The following is a 19,127-nucleotide window of genomic DNA, read 5'->3' as shown; positions in this document are numbered from 1 at the left end:
ATCGACATCCGTTGGCAATTTTACTTTTACATTGGTTTTTTATCGGGGAAACATTTTCACTTTCACTTTGAGCAGGCAACAAGAGATGGTTTTTTTTTTGTCTTTTACAATAGGAGATGGTTGTATTGTACGCCATACAAAGTATGTTTCAAAAGTAATAAATTATTCTGCCCATATTTTCTATATATAATTTTTGCCTTATACCTCCAATGAAAGTACTAATTTCAAGCATTCATCATGTTTCTTTGGATCAATTTCTGAGAACGGATAATTCCTTGCTTGATTGAATTTTAACCTTGCAGAGAAAATCCGGATGTACGTTAATTTTCAAGAAAAAGGGCTCATGAAATAAAAATTGAATGGGGAAAAGAAATGTATTCCATCCAAAAGTTTTAGCCTAGTTTCGTGGTGGAAGTGATTTTTTGGTTTTTCTTTTCAAATGGAATACGTGAACAAATAATTAGTTTTAATGGCACATCTGGACAAGTATTATGAAGAAAAAAATATTCATTTATGTAAAAACTCATAACTAACATGTTAAGAGTACATACAGCTAATTTCGTATGGTGAAAGTTATACACAAATAATACATGAGAAGGGTTTCACAATTTCTACAATTGAATATGAATTTGAACATGGAACAATATCACGCACGCATCCTCCTCCGACTGGCCTACAAGAAGAGAATAGCAAACTACATAAATAGGTATTGCATCATTTTCAGAGCACTCAAGTAGAGATGCTTCATAAGACTCAATAGGAAGTTTTAGATTTAACAATAGTTAGTGAACAACTCCGGTAATTTTTTTAATGTAGCAGAAAACCAGTTTTGACTTTGATGTTATTCATCACAGAATTTGACCAAATACAAAATTCAAGGTGACTTGGTAATGCAGCAAAACAGTAGCAACAAAGTCGTACTATGGCTAATTGTCTTCTATGCACGGTTACTATTTAAGTAGAGCAATTATATACGAAGAAATATTGTAAGAGAACTCAATGGCATCTGTCCGACTCAGAACCATTATATGCACGTCAGCTTTTCTGTTCTTTTTCTGGGCCTTCTTAGAAAAAAACAAAGACAATAAAGGTAGTGATGACAGGCCATACTTACTATGCCTTGCTTTCGAGCAAGTGTAAATACAAGATAACATATATAAAACTTTTAGAACACTAGCCATATAGGGGGTGTAACCCAAGACAAGAACTCAGGTGCATGGTGAATGCTCTTAAGTACTACCACTCGAACTACACGCCTCTTCCAAGACAACATTCTACTAGTAAAGCAGTCAACAACACATGATTAACATACAGAGCACTCAGCAGACTACATAGTATGTTGACAGACTAAATGGTTGACACATTCTTTGTTACAGAGCTTAAAGCATAATGCCACTCGATGGAATTGTCAGGATAACTAAACAGCGATGACAAATTAATAAGACATGGAAAAACAACTTGTGGTAAAGAGGCTTAGAAGACTTGTAATAATTCATTTCACAAGGAACTAACAGGAGCAACACCCCTCTCCCGAAAAAAGAAAGAAAAACCAAATATAGAAATCAATAGGAAGTCAGCAAAAGTGCAGACAACTAACAGCTTAACAGCCAGGGAACACCAGCAGTAACTTCAACACAAACAACACCAGCCCAAACTTTTTTATTTTGATTGGAAACACAAATATTTTATTTAGAATCTATAAACTAAAGTACAACAACAGTGTTCAAGCTGTCCACTAAAGTACAAACAATATCCATAACCAGACAGCTCTTTCCAAACATCAGAAGGTATAAATAAATAAAAGAATACAAGTTTATAATAACAGAACCCCCGGAAAATAATAAGCTATGGAAGCAAAAAATGAATTAATTGAAAAAAGAAAAAAAAAGCTCTAGAGCTTCAAATCAGGGTTACTCAACCTATCTGGCTTCTATACATAACCTCATCATTTTAAGTTTCCTAATCCCCCACCTGAAACTTTAACTAAAATCCAAAACTCAGGGCTTCATTTCAATCACATACCTTTTCTACCTGGTTTCAAATAAGTACTGCAAACTCTGGCGCCCTAATCTCATGCTTGGTGAGACTCCACTGTTTCTCCACGGTGAAAAATTACTTATATATGCCCAAAAGAAGATAAGACTGAAGGATTCTGTAGGCAATCAAGAGTCTGATCTGGAAGTTGTGAACGATGAGAGCAGACCTGCAGCCTGGGCAGGTAGAATATCACCAAATGTCGACATGGCGGCTGCTGATCTATCCTTGAATATGCCCACTTGCCCATCTGTTAGCATTGATCCCAGTTTCAATGTGCTCTCTCCAAATATGCTTCTAGCCTGCCAATTACAAGGAACATCATATTCACAACCTGGCTATCCAAATATGGCAAACAAGTGGATAACCAGAAAAAATAATCCATATAAATCCTATATGCAGTAGACTCGCAAATCAAAATCAAGTTGACACAAAAGAGTAAAAATTGTATACCATACCACTCAAGTCTGGATGGTCTTAAACAATATTCACACATAAGAAGTTTATGAGAATTTTGTATCTAAAATCAGCATATTGCCATCACTCCCAAACTATAAACTTTGGATTATCATCAATAGACCTGGCAACATACTGTGTTTTAGCATGTTCGTATTGTGTGGAAATATACTAAACCCAAACACGGCCCAAGAATAACATAAACAAAATATAATATATTGCCATAAAAACTGTGTCCAACACATTATACATCAGATACAACAATCCAAAACACGTTAAAGAAATACAACCCAAAAAAATTTATACTCTGAAGAGTTTTTTAAGCATCTATCATGAAGAAAACATGTCACTAACACATTAACCTGTTTCACCAATGGCACTGACTGAACCTTTGAGATAAGGTGTCATCATAAGTTAACCCATTACAGATCCGAACTGAAAAGACCCCACCAGAAAACTTAACTTTTAGTTCATGTCAGTGTTGTGCTATTGTCCCATGTATGACTTCGCCAAGTCTAATAATGCCATTAAAAATTTACATCTCAAACAACATATGCATTCCTATTCCAATATGAAATCAATACTTGTTTAAATGCAACTACGAAAATAGGAAGAAATTGTGACAAGAAAAACTAAAGAGATAGAAAGCCTTGCCTGCATGAAAGATTTAAAAATTGGTACTGCAACCCCAAAACTCGAGTTATCATCCAAATCAAGCTTACTGGACAGGTCTCCATTTGCATAAGATTTCCAGGTACTTCTCGAAGAAATATCATCTGAAGATGTTGGAATGGACGTCTTAGCTGTCCCTCTTGAAGACAATGCTGGGGCACTGGAACACCAAAATGAAGTCAAAACTATGAACCCAATATTGAATGGTACCCTCTGGCAATAACTATTTTGGCCAGAGTTAAAACTGGAAAACACCAATATGCAGTCATATGTAACTGATCAGCCAGTTCAATTCAATTTATACAGTTCATGTATAAGAAATTTGAAAAGACTCAAAACTGATAACACATGCCGGTGGACACCATGCAAAGGGGTTGCTCAAAAAGTAGAAAATAATTTAAGTTTCAGAAAACGTACCTGATGGGAAGGTACTTGAAGCGAGGAACTGAAGAGCATCTCATTATATTGGACTCGGAATTAGTAGGAAGTTTTTGAACAGTATCTGTATACATGCGATTAAGTTGCACAAAGAATCCGAAAAGGACAGCATGCCGTAGGTATGATTGCCTCTCATTTTCCCAGAGATATGGCTCATACCTGATATGAGATAAAGTAAGAAAACACAAAGTCAAATGCCTAATTAGTTACAAAATTATTTTTAAATGCTATGAATAATTGATATACAACACAATATTATAGATATCCCTCCATTTTATTTTTGTTTTAGCAGAAGTCTGGCTTAGGAATCTAAAGACACATAGCCAGATCAACCAAGCCATGAATTCTTGATCTCACCTCCCAATCTTATTCTAAAAGGAGGAGGAGGTGCCACTAGGCTCAAGAGCCACTGGAAATGCAGATAACAGAACATTATAAGATTTACTCTTAGGCAAGATCCAGCTCAGGATTGCCACAGGAAAAGAAAAAGATCCAGCACAGGATACTTGTCGGTGCATTCATAATATCACCACACATCATTCTATCCCCTATCAATACTAGTCACTATCTCTTTTTCCTAATTAAGATAAAGATATTAGCTAATGTTTTCCTTATAAGATCCAATACGCATTGTGACCAGAATATAAAAAATGACTAGCTAGCCAAGACATAACCTGGAAACTCCTGAATATTCATTTTCCTCTGAAAGCAACAATTAGGGACAGCCTTTTAAGGGGAACAATGGGGGAGAAACATGCATGTAAGGAGACACCACTCTCAGATCCAAACTTTTGGAAAATCTTTATATTCTTTAAATTTTATTCACAAGAATGAACAAACTCACGTAAGCCAATCTATGGGATCCAATCTTTGCGAAAGGCGATTTATCAACCCATCAAAACGCTCTCTAATGACAGACTTCACGTGGCTTTGTTCCTGCTTCCTGTCTGAAAGGACTTTTTGCCTTTAGGTTTATAGATGGCTCCTCACTCACATTAGAATCACCCCCAGAAAGGACATCAACAACAAATCTCAAATCTAACAAAACTTGCAAAACTCCTTTTTCGGACACTTCAGTTCCACCAGCCTCTAGAGTAGAAAGGAAGTCCCCATAAATATCAATGACCTACGTGAAAATATTGCAATCACATAAACAATCAAAGAGAAATAGTTGAGTAGAAATCACAACAATTGTTTAACAAAACAACTTGCAACTTCTTCATTCTTCACATAAATATCACAAAGTAAACACCTCTGAGAGTTCAAGCTATAGTAACAATTTTTTTTAGAAGAAACAAAATTAAGACAAAAAAAGCGGGGGTATTCAAAAAATTACAAGTAAGAATAACAAACTGATGGTTAACGGCCTTTTGGTCTAGTGGGTGGCATGTGGAATAACATACTGATGGTTAAAGCTTGTGAAATAACAAGGATGGGTCAGATTTGGGATTTAGGATTTGGTTGGGAAAAACAATTACATATTGATGAATACAGAAAAGATGAGTGAAGTCAGACATCAAGCTGAGTTACATACCTTTTCCAACAATTTTGATGCAAACTTTTGCAGAATTGTTTTGTCAAGAACATGACCTCCAATTCGATGAACTTCTTCGCATACACGGAAGAGGAACGAGGTTACATAGAGGGAAGGCATGCATGGGAGCCAAATTCTCAGGTCTGATTGGTTATCATCAGACTGCTCTTGCTTAACTACTGTCTCTTCCCAACCCTGCCCAAATAATGAAAATTATGGTAAATTGTATTCTAATCAACATCACACTTGCAAACGACAAACAGCATAGCGTAATATACCATCAACTTGGTCCTAAACAGAACATAAGCACTCCAATATCTTGGTCAGCAGATGGATGAACACAAAATGTTCTTCAGAAATACTAATAAAACGTGCACTTAAACACACTACTATGTTAAGCCAACCCATGGGTTTGCTTTAAAAGCATGCAACCAATTTTACTTCTTCAGGTCTGTTTCATTTAACACCATATCATTAGTCCTGTATTTGTAGGTATAGACAAATTTTTGTGATGAATGTTTGTTTACCATATCATTAGGCCCACTTTCCAATAATCACTGATTATAGGGTGGTTGCTGACCAATTATCAAATTATAATAATCAAGACCACCTTGCAATATCAAGTTTAGGCTGTTTAGCTTCGAAAGTCTCTAAAGCCCCTTCATCTCTCTTTTTTCTAACTGAAAACAGATGAAAAGAAGGATCATTTGCACTTCCCAATTAGCATCCAACAACTAGTTTATTACCAGTCATGTAAGCTCTCAATTTATTTCACTTATACTAATTAAAAGGCATAGTTAATTGATAGCAGCACCGGAAAAGGTACACACAGAAAGCAGTGTGTTAAATGAAACTTACCCTCAGAGGACTTGATGATGACAAAGCATAATCTTTTTCAAGATCATGAGAAAGAATAACTGAAAGCTCATCGGACAACCATGACATCCACAAACCATGCGCTCTAATGCGGAGATCTCGCATAGTTACATTAAGTTCTTCAAGTTTAGGGCTTGCACTTTGGCTTGCTCCAAGCAATGCAGCAGTAGCAGATGAAGTGTGCCTTTTAGAACCCAAGGGGCTATCAAGCACGGGAGAATCAGTGGGGGCTCTAGATTGTCTCAACATGGACGGTAACTTATCGAAAACTGCAGACCCAGTTGCATTTGCCCAAGACCTTGGAGGGCCAAGTATGATGGGAATGTGTTTGGAGTGGTTCTGCAATGCAAACAAGAGTCTCCCAATGAAAAGTGCCCTCTCAACGGTTACCAGCCCTTGCTTGTCTTTGCCACTTTCCAAATTCCCAAGCTCACTATTCAGTTGCATCAATATAACAGATATGGTTTGGTAACATTTATCTTGTAGATAGGATGCCAGATCCTTTAATCTAAGGGCTGCCTTTGGAGATTCTAAGAAACACAGTAAGTCATCAAGAACCCCCTGACAGCTACCATCCACAGCATCCCTAATACCACTAGCTTGAGGACCAAAATAGAAATTGAGACAATTCTCTTCACAAGGCAGAGCAGAAGTACCCTTCTTACCATGATTGGATTTGGCTTCTACAAACCAAATTCCACCACCAGCACCAAGAAAATCAATGGGTTCACCCTCCTTAACGTTCACGGCCCTCGTGAGCTCCTCAAACCTGCGGTCCACAATCACCTTCATCCTCCCGACAAATGCTGGTTCAAAGATACTGTCCCATAGGTCCGAATCGTCTCCCAGAACAAGTTCACTCATTCTACTCCAAGGCAGGTCAATGTTGGACCCGAAAACATTCTTGAGCCACTCCAAGCTCCCTTCTAATACCTCTTTGCTATTCATAGTCTCCCTAATCAACTTCTCAGCTGAGGCGAGCTCATGGCCGCTGCCAATGGCATCAATGAGAAACCTCCCATTGATCTTATCCACCATCTGGCCTCCACAGTCCTTAAGCCACGAGCGACAAGCCTTGGCAATATAATCCTTCTCCAGCATTCCCATGGCGGCCTCCAGCTTCTCCCTGAACGAGTTCCAAAGCTTGACCTCCTCATCCGGGTTGGGAATTCCACCGAACAGTTGAGATGCAGGTGGGGAACCCAAAACCACTTTGTAAAACAACGGCATGTCGTTCAACACCCGCAAGAAGAGCTCCCCAACCTGCCCCACAGTCACTTGAATCACCCTCAAGGCCTCGCACAGCACCGAAACGACGTCGGAGCACTGCGCATCGACACCGCAGGCGTTGAGTATCTGCGAGACCCACGACTTCCGAGTCTCGAGGAAGAGCGAGAGGACGTGCTCGGGGCGGAGGTCGTCGATCAGAGCAACGGCTGCCAATGCGTCGGCGTAGGAGGAGATGGGCAGCTGGAGCTCCCGATCGAAGAGGCGGTCGCGGGCGCGCTGAGAGATCTGAGACTTGAAGCTATCGACGATCTGCCACTGGTGCTGGAGCAGAGGGAAGTTGGAGAGGAAAAGCACGTGACCGGGGAGCGTGAGGATGGAGTGCACGTGACTAGCGCGGGAGTAGCGCGCGGCAGACTCGAGGAACATGGACTCATCGAGGCAGCCCCAGATGTTCTCGGGGGTGTCGACGAGGTACTTGACCCGGCAGGCAATGCCGTAGATGCGGTGGCGGGTCGGGTCGTGGCGGGAGGGGTCGGGCGGGTCGGGGGTGGAGGCGGAGGAGGAGAGGGAATCGATGGAGGCGTGGACGGAGGAGATGTTAAGGGAGATGGAGTGGGAGGAGCGCTTCATGAGGACGATGGAGTCGGCGGAGTCGATGAGATCGCGGTAGCGGGTGCCGACGAGCTGGCGGAGCTCCTCCATCTTGGATTGGATCTGGGTTCGGGTGGTGGACTCGACGGTTCGGATCTCGGAGATGGGTTTGGAGCGGAAGAGGGCCTCGGCGTCCCTGGAAGCCGCGGCGGCAGTTAGGGAGGCGGTGGAGGTGGCGCCGCCACTGAGGCCATCGCCGGAGCTCACTCTCATTTTCGATTGTTGGGATTTTTGGGTTGGGTGAGTTCAGGGACGACGAGGCGGTTGCGGTTGCAGTGGATCAAAACGACATCATTCTCCCTCTTTTTTGTGTTTTTGATCAATTCGTTCGTCTTCGTCCTTCATTAATCGAATCGAAGTTGTTAAAACTCTAGTCAAGCTGCTAATTTTGCCTGGTAGATGCTCAACTTGGACCTGCATTGTGGGCTTTTTTAGTCTGTTTGTTTTTGGGCCCTCATTTGTTGTGACTCGCGAGAGAGACAGAAATTTAACAAGTAGAAGAAATCTCAATTTTGCTCACACAACAAAACTACAAATTTTCATGCAATCGTATATATTTTGAATACCGTTTTCGTCATTGTATTTTACACAAAGTTTCAACTTAGTCACTGAGAAACAAATTTAGTCAAATTGATCAGTGTATTCTCAAAATAGTATAGTCGGGCAGTTGTACTCGCTTTTTTTTTTTCAAATTTTTTATTAAAAATCATATAGCCAGGCGGCTATACTTATTCCGACACGTGGACGCCTAATCGCAAGGGGGTCCTCTCTTTTATACTTATAAATTGTATAGCCGCACGGCTATACTCAGTCTTTTCTATTTTTGTAAAATGGTATAGCCAGTGGTGTACTCGATTTTTGCCCTTTTTTTGTCTAAATCATTATAGACGAGCGGCTATACTTGCTTTTTTATTTTTTTTATTTTAAAAATAGTATAGTCGGGTGGCTACACATGAGCGCTAAATCGCAAGGGGGTTCTCCTATTCTTACGTATATAAATACGGCTATACTCGGTTTTTGTTGATTTTATTTTAAAACTAGTATAGCCTGACGGCTATACCCATTATTTTTCTGATTTTGTTTAAAATTAAAAAAACCTCTCCCGACGAAATATCATCGGCAGAGTGCTATGCTAATAAATGTTTGCCAAGTTAGACATCTCCACACGAATGAAATTTTTTTCATTAAATAAAGATAATATAGTAAATTAACAAATTTTCATATTTTAAAATTTTTAAAATAAAAAATATAATAATAACATGGATCATATTTTCTTGGTACACAACAACCAAATCATTTTCCTCTTTTTAAGAAAAGAGACAAATATATTATCCGAGGGACAAAATATCAAATACATATTATTTCAAAAAGAAATTTGAAATTGCCGTAGAAGCGGGTGTAGAAAAAGTGAGAAAGCACTTTTGATAAGAACCACACAACATTTCTTTCGAGAAGGACCCATGATCAGTATTATTGAGTGCATAGATTAGTTGTTGTGATAATTTTTTTTTTAAAGGGTTTACTTGTTGAAATGCTCCTGTAGTTTTTAAATAGTCTTAGTTTGCCCTATAACTTTTTAAATGACTCAATCTTCCCCCTGAACTTCCATTATGTGACCAATGTTGCCTTATTATGTTAGTTTTCATATAAAAATTGTTAAATCAGCTAACATGATATGGGTATTTTGGTAAATGTAACTATTAAAAATTCAAATTAAATATAAAACATTCTTAAATTTTTAACAATACCCAACGGCTCCTCCCAACTCCTGAGCTCGACAGTCTTGTCAAACCCCTCATCTTCTCTCTCTTCCCACCGATTCTCCTTCTCATCTCTCCATCTCCTCCCCTGCTATCTCTCTCATCTCTCCCTATCTTCCCCTATAACTTAGATCTGAAGGAGAGAGTGACGCCGGAGAAATATCTCCTCTGTTCACAGATAAGAGGGTTCCCAAGATGGCTGATTCTAGGTATGCCTAGATATAATTTCTATAAATTTAAAGCACTGTCGGGTTCCCTCAGCTAGTACTTTGTCAAATGCTAGAAAATAGTGGCTTGTTCATCATGGCTCAATGTGAAGAAATCTTCCCTAGGAGAGGCTCAAAACGCACACGTGACCATCTTTTATGGCGAACAAGTAATCGTGTTCAACGGAACAATTGACAGAGAGAGGAATTAGGTGAAGAGAGTTATCAGTGGGTTGCAAGGATGGACTGACTTTGACGGTTTTACTCCTCAATTTCACGAAACAATTGACAGACTTTGACGGTCGAACCGAAAAATTTAATCAATAGACCAAAATGAAACTGGAGCAATAACTGGGGGTGACAAAAAATTTAGTCTGTGAAAAGTTTCTGTCAAAAACCATATATATTTAATAATTTATTGACCCATAGTCTTAGGGGTGGCATTTTAAACCGAAAAACCGCAAAAACCAACCGACAATTTACCGCAATGAAACCGCAATCGCAGTAAACCGAACCGCATTTGTGGTATTAAGAACCGAACCGCATTTGTGGTTGCGGTTGCGGTATTTGATTTTCAAAACTTGAGGTTACCGCAAACCGCAAAGTATAGCCGCACGGATAATGAGGTTAAATTCTACAAGGAAATGGAACATATGACAACTTGTAAGTAATTAGTTTATTTATGCTAATGTTATTTATGCTTCTTCTTATAATAAAATGTACTAAACTATGTTGTTTTATTTGTAGATAACATTGGTGCTCAAACAACACAACGAGGTTCTTCAAATCCACTCACCACCAACACTTGAGTTTGTAACATTGGTGCATTGCATTTTCCTTTTAGTTTGTAACTTTAATTAACTTTGAATTGGATTTTTCTTTTTGGTTGTAACTTTAATTCATTTTGCTTTGCATTTTGCTTTTGGTTTGTAACTTTAAAGGATTTGGAATTGGAATGCTTGAGAAGTTTAACTTTAATTGAAACGCTTGGAATTGTAACTTTAATTTTCTTAGGTTGTGAATGCTTGAAAAGTTGAGGAGATTGTGAATTTATATATGTTTGAGAAATTGAGGTTGTGTATTTATTTATTTAGGTTGTAAATTTATATTTTTGTGAATGCTTAAGAACTTGCGGTTTTAAACCGCTAATTCGCGGTAACCGACCGCGTTTTGCGGTTTACCGCAATGCGGTTTCAAAAATCACCAAACCGCAAATAGTCGGTCGGTTTGCAGTTTGAGAAAAAATTCGCGGTTACCGAACCGCAACCACCCCTACATAGTCTTATAAAGAGTTCAAATGAACTCTAAATTTCCAATGTGGGACAAAGTTCAACTCAAACTAGCTTATAAAGCCAACATCGGTTAATATAAAGCTCTTCTAAGTTTAAATTTCCTTGCTTAAATCAATCCAGACCAAATTAATCTCTCATAGATGTCCTCGTTTGAATTGAAAATGTGGTATTTTTTTTGGGTACTTCTTAGCTGATCTCGACTGTGATTTGCCTGATCTAAGGTAATTTAGTGTTGGTTAGGTGGCATGGGTTTAACCTTTGTATAGTAAAGGAATTAGAATGCAAAGAGAACTAAATTAGTTTTATCAAACTATTTTTTTTTATAAAAAAAAATTGTGGTAAATTATGAAAGTAAAATCAACAACTTATTACTAGTCTAGTTGTCTTTGTTAATTTTCATTTCTCCAACTTATTGTGGTGCATCAAGGCATGCTCGTAATAAGTGGATTGTCAGTGCATCAAGGCATCCCGCACTTGATTTTTCCTTATGTCTTTTTTCTTTTGACTGACCTATAAATTAGTCACTAACGACTTTGTCTAATAAATTCTCATGACTTGCCAATTGCTTTGACCTCCAAAGTTTACCAATGGGAGATTTTGGAAAAACACAAAGGAGAGAGAAAATTTGTAAAAGAAGCCAAAATGGACAAAATTGCCCTTATTTATTTTTGGATTTCCTAAGAAATCCTTTACATTTGCATGTCTTTGATTTGAAAGTTTAGAGGTTTTTCTGTCTTTTTGAAAAAGCTTTGGCTTTTTCAAAGTGAATTTTTTTTTTTTTGCTAAAACCTAAATTTCCTTAGAAATAATTTGTTAATAATCGTATTTCCTATCATAATTTACTTCTTCATTCATTATTTATAGGTTAAAAAAAAAAAAAGGACGAATGAGGTCTAACTCAATGAAAAAGGACATTGACTTGTAAATAAGTGGTCGCAAGTTTGAATTCTCATGACACATTGACAACGCGTATACCCCATGTAGTACGGTTTTCAATTTATGTCTAATTAATTTAGGAGGAGGAAGTGTCATGCAAATAATCATTAACTTTCTTTTCATTAGTGTTGTCCACCAAAAAAAAAAAAAATTTGGGATCTGCTTGATAGAAACCCACACGATTTTTTTATGAGGATGGACCATGAGTGCATTTTCTAATTAGTGGCAAGCATAGGCATCACCCCACACATTCTTTCATTTCTAGTCTTTTTTCCACTTGGCGGACCTTAATTCAATAAAGGGAAGGGTTGTAGGTGATTTAAAATGAATTTTATGGGTCTAAGCTCAATTTATTAAAAAATTTAAGAGATGCATTATGTTGAAGAATATGAGTCCCACATCGGAAACTTGACTAAATAAAATACAAAATATAATGAATGGTTCTACAATTAATAACACCGAGGCCTTTTGTAATAAAACCTCATACCTACTTGGCTTTGTAGGTGGTTAAGTTGGGGACAATATCAGTGTTGTTAGTAGTGGGTCGTTGACCCGTCTCTCTGAATTTAACACATTAGACAGATGTACTTTTCTTGGATATCAGGTTTATTGAGTTCACGAACGCCTAATAACTCAAAATTTAGTTAAAGCTCTTCTAAGTTTAAATTTCCTTACTTAAATCAATTTGCCTGATCTAAGGTAATTTATTGTTGGTTAGGTGGCATGGGTTTAACCTTTGTATAGTAAAGGAATTAGAATGCAAAGAGAACTAAATTAGTTTTATCAAACTGCTTTTTTTTAATTGTGGTAAATTCTGAAAGTAAAATCATCAACTTACTAGTCTAGTTGTCTTTGTTAATTTTCATTGCTCCGACTTATTGTGGTGCATCAAGGCATGCTCGTAAGTGGATTGTCAGTGTGTAGAATTAGTGGTGATAAGAAAAAAAGGCATCCCGCACTTGATTTTCCTTATGTCTTTTTTCTTTTGACTGACCTATAAATTAGTCACTAACGACTTTGTCTAATAAACTCTCATGACTTGCCAATTGCTTTGACCTCCAAAGTTTACCAAACAAATAGAAATAGTTTGTTAATAATTGTATTTCCTATCATAATTTACTTCTTTATTCATTATTTATAGGTTTTTTTTTAGATAAAAAAAAGACGAATGAGGTCTAATCCAATGAAAAAAAACATTGACTTGTAAACAAATGATCACAAGTTCGAATTCTCATGACACATTGATAGTGTGTGTATCCCATGTAGTACAATTTTCAATTTAGGTCTAATTACTTTAGGAGGAGGAAGTGCCATGCAAATAATCATTAACTTTCTTTTGATTAGTGTAGTCCACCCAAAAAAAAAAAAGATTTTGGGATCTACTTGATAAAAACCCACACAATTTTTTTATGAGGATGGACCATGAGTGCGTTTTCTAATTAGTGGCAAGCATAGGCATCACCCCACACTTTCTTTCAACAATAACGATACGGGCACCAATTTGTTTACCAACTTTTGGATACCAACACATGTGGCACATGACATGGCAACCCATGTCATCTGCCACCTCATCTATTTTAATTACATAATTTATTATATAAATAAAAGAATTTAATTATTTTTTATATTTAACTATTTTTGTTTAGGGTTTAGGGATACCAACTCATGTGGCACATGACATGGCAACCCATGTCATTTGCCATCTCATCTATTTTAATTACATAATTTATTATATAAATAAAAGACTTTCTCACCGAAAACAAAAATAGTTAAATATAAAAAATAATTAAATTCTTTTATTTATATAATAAATTATGTAATTAAAATAGATGAGGTGGCAGATGACATGGGTTGCCATGTCATGTGCCACATGTGTTGCTATCCAAAAGTTGGTAAACAAGTTGGTGCCCGTAGTGTTATTGTTCTTTCAATTCCAGTCTTTTTTCCACTTGACAAGCCTTAATTCAATAAATGGAAGGGTTGTAGGTGATTTAAAATGAATATTATATATCTTGAATTAGAAAATAGGGCATCAAATTTCCGAGTTTAATTTCCACCAAAATAGGCATCATTTCACAATTTCCATAGTGCTATGTACAAAATTTGACATACATAAATCCAAAAACTGAAATCTTCAATTGCCAGAAATTGAAATAATGAAAATCTAAATTCCGTCATTTTAGAATTCTATGTAATTTTCAATTCTTTCATCTAAATGGAGAGTAATAGTGTGCCTTTTCCCTAGAAATCAAATAGACAAGAGAAAAATCAAACCTGCAACTTAGAAAAAACCAAATTCATATAGATAAAGAAAAGAAAAGAGGTAAAATGGAAAAGAAAAAAAAAGGAGGTTCACAAAAAAAACCCATCAAAGCAGCCTATCATATAAAAAACACATTAAGTCCAAAACTTTTTAATAAAAAACCTAGTGGACTATTTAAATGGCTCAAAATTACTAAATGGCCTTAAAAACTAATCAAAATTAAAAATAACAAAATAAAGGCCTACCAACAGACTCACCTATAATTAAACTAATTGCACATCCCAATTTCCACAAGAATAAAACCAACGCTCATATATACACATTTATATGTATTATGCTACTACACTTTTATATGTATTAACAGTTCATACCACAACTTTTTTTGAATTTACAATTACCGAGATGATATAGCAATTGCCAAAAGAAAGTCTAATGAAAAATAAATGACATTATGCCAAAATATGTCCTACACGTTATGAAAGACTAGCTTTTTTAAATCTTAGTCATTTGCTCCACTGAACTTGAATCCTTATTCACGTCTTGTTTAAGTCAGTCAACTCAAAGTAAAAGATCAGTGACCGTCCCTTTCGTTTTGTCAATTTTCATATTTTTTCTCTCTTGACGTGTTTACTTTGGCAAACTAGATTGGAGCTTCCAAGCAACATCTCATCAAAGCTCTAGGCAATAACACAGCAAATAGGTCAAGTCACCATCGTCAATAACAACTTTCACTATCATTGTGGGGTTGTACATAGAAAATAGGGGATGCCCTGATATCTCAGATACCATGCTAAGATTTTAAAGTGATGGACCCTTGGTTCATTTACTAGCAACATCGATATTGTCCTCAACTTAACTACATATTTAGTAAGTGTGGAGTTTTATACAATTGGCCTTGATGTTATTAGGAGTTGAGCCATTTATTATATGAAGACTTTCTATTTTGTTAAGTATCTGATGTGGGACTTTGTGTATTCTTCAATATCTTTGTTACCAGCTTTGCAATTAGGACATTGTGTTAGTTTATGGGAGAAGAGTTTTAGGAAATGGTTGGTTTAGTGTTTAGGACAATAGCTTAATTTGGAGTGGAAAACTTTTGAAAGAATAACAAAGTAGTTTTATTAGAATGAAGTAGGAAAGGTACAAGGCTTTGGATATAGGACAGCTGTAGTTTTCAGCTTGATTACTTGTTTTGGCTGTAGACATATTTACACAGATGCTAAGTTGGCAATTTTGCTTGGACAAGTCGGTTGCATAGTAACCGACTTATCTAAAGTCATTTTTAGCCACAAGTTAGTCCTATAATTCTAGAATTCTCTAGTTACAATTACAATAGATAATTATTAGGATTGTTCTAGTAAGAGTCAACAAGTTTTACTTAGTAATTCTCTCAATTGTTCTAAAATTTTCTAGTTTTGCCACACAAGTGTGCACTAATATTTAACACATTGATTGGCCTACAACGACAAAATGAAGAAAATCTGAAAAAGAAGGACTTTAATGAAAACATTCCAAGCTCGTGAGAAAAGAGGACTTTAATGATAAATTATGTGTTTAGGACAAAACAGTTGAAAGGGGAAAAGTAAATGATATTCTATTCTATGTGAGAAGAGAAGATCCCGTTTGGACACGTCCTCTCCACCAAAGATGTATAAATAGCACTCTAGATGACTCATTATTGCTCACAGAGTAAGTATTTAGCTCATGAATATGGGTAGCACTGTTGTCAGGTTTCTAAGCATTGCAACCTTATTTACCATTTGCTTATTATTATGCAATGCAAATCTGAGTGCGCCTTGCAAACAAAATGAGAGACAAGCACTTTTGAAGTTTAAGCACCATCTTCATTTCAATCAGCTTTCATCTTGGGCTGGTGAAGGAGATTGTTGCAATTGGACGGGAGTTGTCTGCGACAATTTAACTGGTCATGTCCTCGAGCTCCACCTTGCTGATACTTACAGTGGTAAGATAAGTCCATCTCTACTCAATTTAACGCATCTTACCTACTTGGATCTAAGCAACAATTATTTTGAAAGAATGCAGATTCCTAGCTTCTTAGGTTCTCTCAAAAGTTTAAGATATCTTAACCTCTCATACTCCTCCTTCGGCGGATTAATTCCTCATCAATTGGGAAATCTAACGAGTCTACAGGTTCTTGATCTGCACGGTTACTATTTGGAGGTTGAGAGCCTTCAATGGATTTCTGGTCTTTCTGAATTGCAACACTTGGACATGAGTGGTGCAAATCTTAGCAAAGCATCTGATTGGTTGCGGGTGACAAACACACTCCCGTCTTTGGTAGAGTACTTGGATATGTCTGATTGTGGACTTTATCACTTACCTGGTGGTATTGCCAACATGACTAATCTTAAATTCCTTAATCTCCAGGAAAACTCTATCAGTTCTACTATACCTAAATGGTTGTATAGGCTTAGCCATCTTCAGTCCCTAAGTCTTTCCTACAATTCTTTTCATGGTGAGATCTCGTCTTCCCTTGGAAACCTCACATCCCTTTGTAAGTTGACTACTCTTGATATGTCGGGGAACAATCTCAATGGAAGCGTGTCAGAAATTTTTGAAAGTTTTTCTAGGTGTAGTTCAGGTCAAATAGAGTCATTGAGTCTGTTTGGGAACAATCTTTCTGGCCAATTAACAGATAAGCTTGATAATTTTGAAAAGTTGCGCGACCTTGATCTTTCTAATAACTCAATATCCGGTCCCCTTCCACCGTCCTTTGGCAATCTGGCATGCCTAGAAACTCTGTCAATTTCTGATAATAATTTAACAGGTGTTGTCTCTCAACTACATTTCACTAATCTTACAAGATTGGTGGAATTTGACGCACGTGGAAACTCATTGACTCTTGAAATTACTCCACACTGGCTTCCTCCATTTCAACTTTCTTATTTGCATTTAAATTCTTGGCATCTGGAGCCATCGGAATTGCCCATGTGGCTTCAGAGTCAAACGCAGTTGAGGGTTCTTAGCATGCCCAACACAAGAATTTCAGGTACCATTCCGACTTGGTTTTGGAACTTTTCTTCCCAATTATGGTATATTGATCTCTCTGAAAATAAATTGTATGGTGAGGTTCCACATATATTTCCCAGTTTGCCGTTTCTGTTTATTCGCTTAGGTTCTAACCAGTTCAATGGTTCATTACCTCTTGTTTCATCAACAGTGGGGTTACTAGATCTTTCCAACTCATCGTTTTCTGGAACGCTCTTTCACTTTTTCTGTAATAATAATAGTGAACCAAAGGCACTTGAAAGTCTTCATCTGGACAACAATCGTCTATCTGGAAAAATTCCTGACTGTTTCAGAAACTGGAAAAACTTGGAAGTTGTAAATTTAGAAAGCAACAATTTAATTGGGAATATTCCAAGGTCTTTGGGCTACTTACTCTCCCTCCAATACTTGCACTTGCGCAATAATCACTTGCATGGGGAGTTGCCTCCATATCTAAAGAAATGTACACATTTGACTATTCTTGACCTTAGTTACAATAAGTTTCTAGGAAAGATACCAATGTGGATTGGAACAAGCCTTTCAAATTTGGCGGTTCTTAGCCTTCGTTCAAATCAGTTTCATGGCCACATTCCGTACAAACTTTGCGATCTCACATATCTCCAAATATTGGACCTCGCACATAACAATCTCTCAGGAAGAATACCAAGGTGTTTGTACAATTTTACAGCAATGACCACCTTTTCAGAAATTACCCATTCAGACTTTCGTCCTGTAATTGAAGGTGATAGTCATGGTGTGAACCAAATAGAGAATGCAAACATGGTGACAAAAGGCAGAGAAGTGAAATATGGAGACATTCTTCTTAGCTTGGCAATTAGTTTGGACCTTTCAGACAACATTATCTCTGGAGAAATCCCTGAAGAACTTAACAGCCTCATCTACTTGCAGTCGGTGAATTTGTCTTATAATCATTTGAGTGGAAGAATCCCTCCCAAGATTGGTGATATGAGATGGTTAGAATCTCTTGATTTGTCCATGAATCAACTTTGTGGTCAAATTGCTCCAAGTATGTCAAGTTTGACATTTCTCAGTGTCTTGAACTTGTCCTACAACAATTTGATAGGCGAGATTCCGAAAAGCACTCAACTTCAGAGTTTTGATCAATTCAGTTTTATTGGTAATAAACTTTGTGGCCCTCCACTTGAAGTGAACTGCAGTAATACCAACGGGACAGTACCACCGGTAGCAGATCAGAAACACGGAGGAAGTTATTTGCTTGAAGACGGTTGGTTCTATCTGAGCTTGGGACTAGGATTTCTGTTCGGTTTTTGGAGTTTTCTTGGCTCGTTGTTGTTGAACTTGCCATGGAGCATTGTTCTTAATCGGTTCCTAAATAGCATTGTGAAGAAGCTTTATGGGGTAATTGTTGAACATTTTTAACTATTTCTGCAGGTAGATTGACCTTGGTTTGTTCTTTTAGATGTTATCGTTTCCAAAAGTTTAAGAGATGCTTTAGATAGGATGTACTTTTCTTGGATATCGATGATGCTTGTAATTGGGGTCAGGCTTTAAGTACCCCCTTCTTTTTTCAGTTGTTAATCAATAAAGTTATCTCTCGTACCGCCGAGATTTCTTCTCCACAAAAAAGAGACGCTTCAAAAATACAAATCTACTGAGTTTGAATGGAATGGAAGACAGAAGAATGCAGAGGGATAAATAATCCCAATCAAGACGATTAGAGGCTTGTTTATATGTTTTTCTTAGGAAAGAAGATAACAGCTCATGACGGATGAGAATATTATATATATT

General features: G+C 37.1%; 2 protein-coding genes and 1 long non-coding RNA gene across 4 annotated transcripts; 2 read left to right on the top strand and 1 right to left on the bottom strand.

The window, feature by feature from the left end:
• Window positions 1–489: 489 nt before the first annotated feature.
• LOC103318909 (Vps51/Vps67 family (components of vesicular transport) protein) lies at window positions 490–8,252 on the bottom strand. The gene is given in 8 exon segments (XM_008220355.3): window positions 490–673; window positions 2,023–2,336; window positions 3,145–3,322; window positions 3,580–3,759; window positions 4,445–4,545; window positions 4,547–4,726; window positions 5,135–5,329; window positions 5,993–8,252. Coding segments are annotated over 7 exon segments (3,120 nt in total). The 5' UTR covers window positions 8,105–8,252; the 3' UTR covers window positions 490–673; window positions 2,023–2,162.
• Window positions 8,253–10,295: 2,043 nt separating this feature from the next.
• LOC148919390 (uncharacterized) lies at window positions 10,296–10,775 on the top strand. Its single transcript, XR_016124488.1, has 2 exons — window positions 10,296–10,520; window positions 10,605–10,775. It is a non-coding gene; the product is annotated as an uncharacterized LOC148919390 (long non-coding RNA).
• Window positions 10,776–16,016: 5,241 nt separating this feature from the next.
• On the top strand, window positions 16,017–18,909 carry LOC103318922 (receptor-like protein EIX2). Of its 2 annotated transcripts, XM_089047390.1 has the most exons (2): window positions 16,017–17,358; window positions 17,530–18,909. In XM_089047390.1, exons 1-2 carry the CDS (start codon window positions 16,053–16,055, stop codon window positions 18,756–18,758), a joined length of 2,535 nt encoding a protein of 844 aa, XP_088903516.1. In that variant the 5' UTR covers window positions 16,017–16,052; the 3' UTR covers window positions 18,759–18,909. The 2 variants fall into 2 exon arrangements, with proteins under 2 accessions (XP_088903516.1, XP_088903515.1); XM_089047389.1 differs by having other exon boundaries at window positions 16,017–18,909.
• The last annotated feature ends 218 nt before the right edge of the window (window positions 18,910–19,127 follow it).

Source organism: Prunus mume, linkage group LG2, assembly GCF_029339155.1.
Source record: "Prunus mume cultivar Tortuosa linkage group LG2, ASM2933915v1, whole genome shotgun sequence".
Classification (NCBI taxonomy): Eukaryota; Viridiplantae; Streptophyta; class Magnoliopsida; order Rosales; family Rosaceae; genus Prunus; species Prunus mume.
Note: the sequence above shows the minus strand (reverse complement) of the source record. Positions and strands in the feature narration are given on the sequence as shown.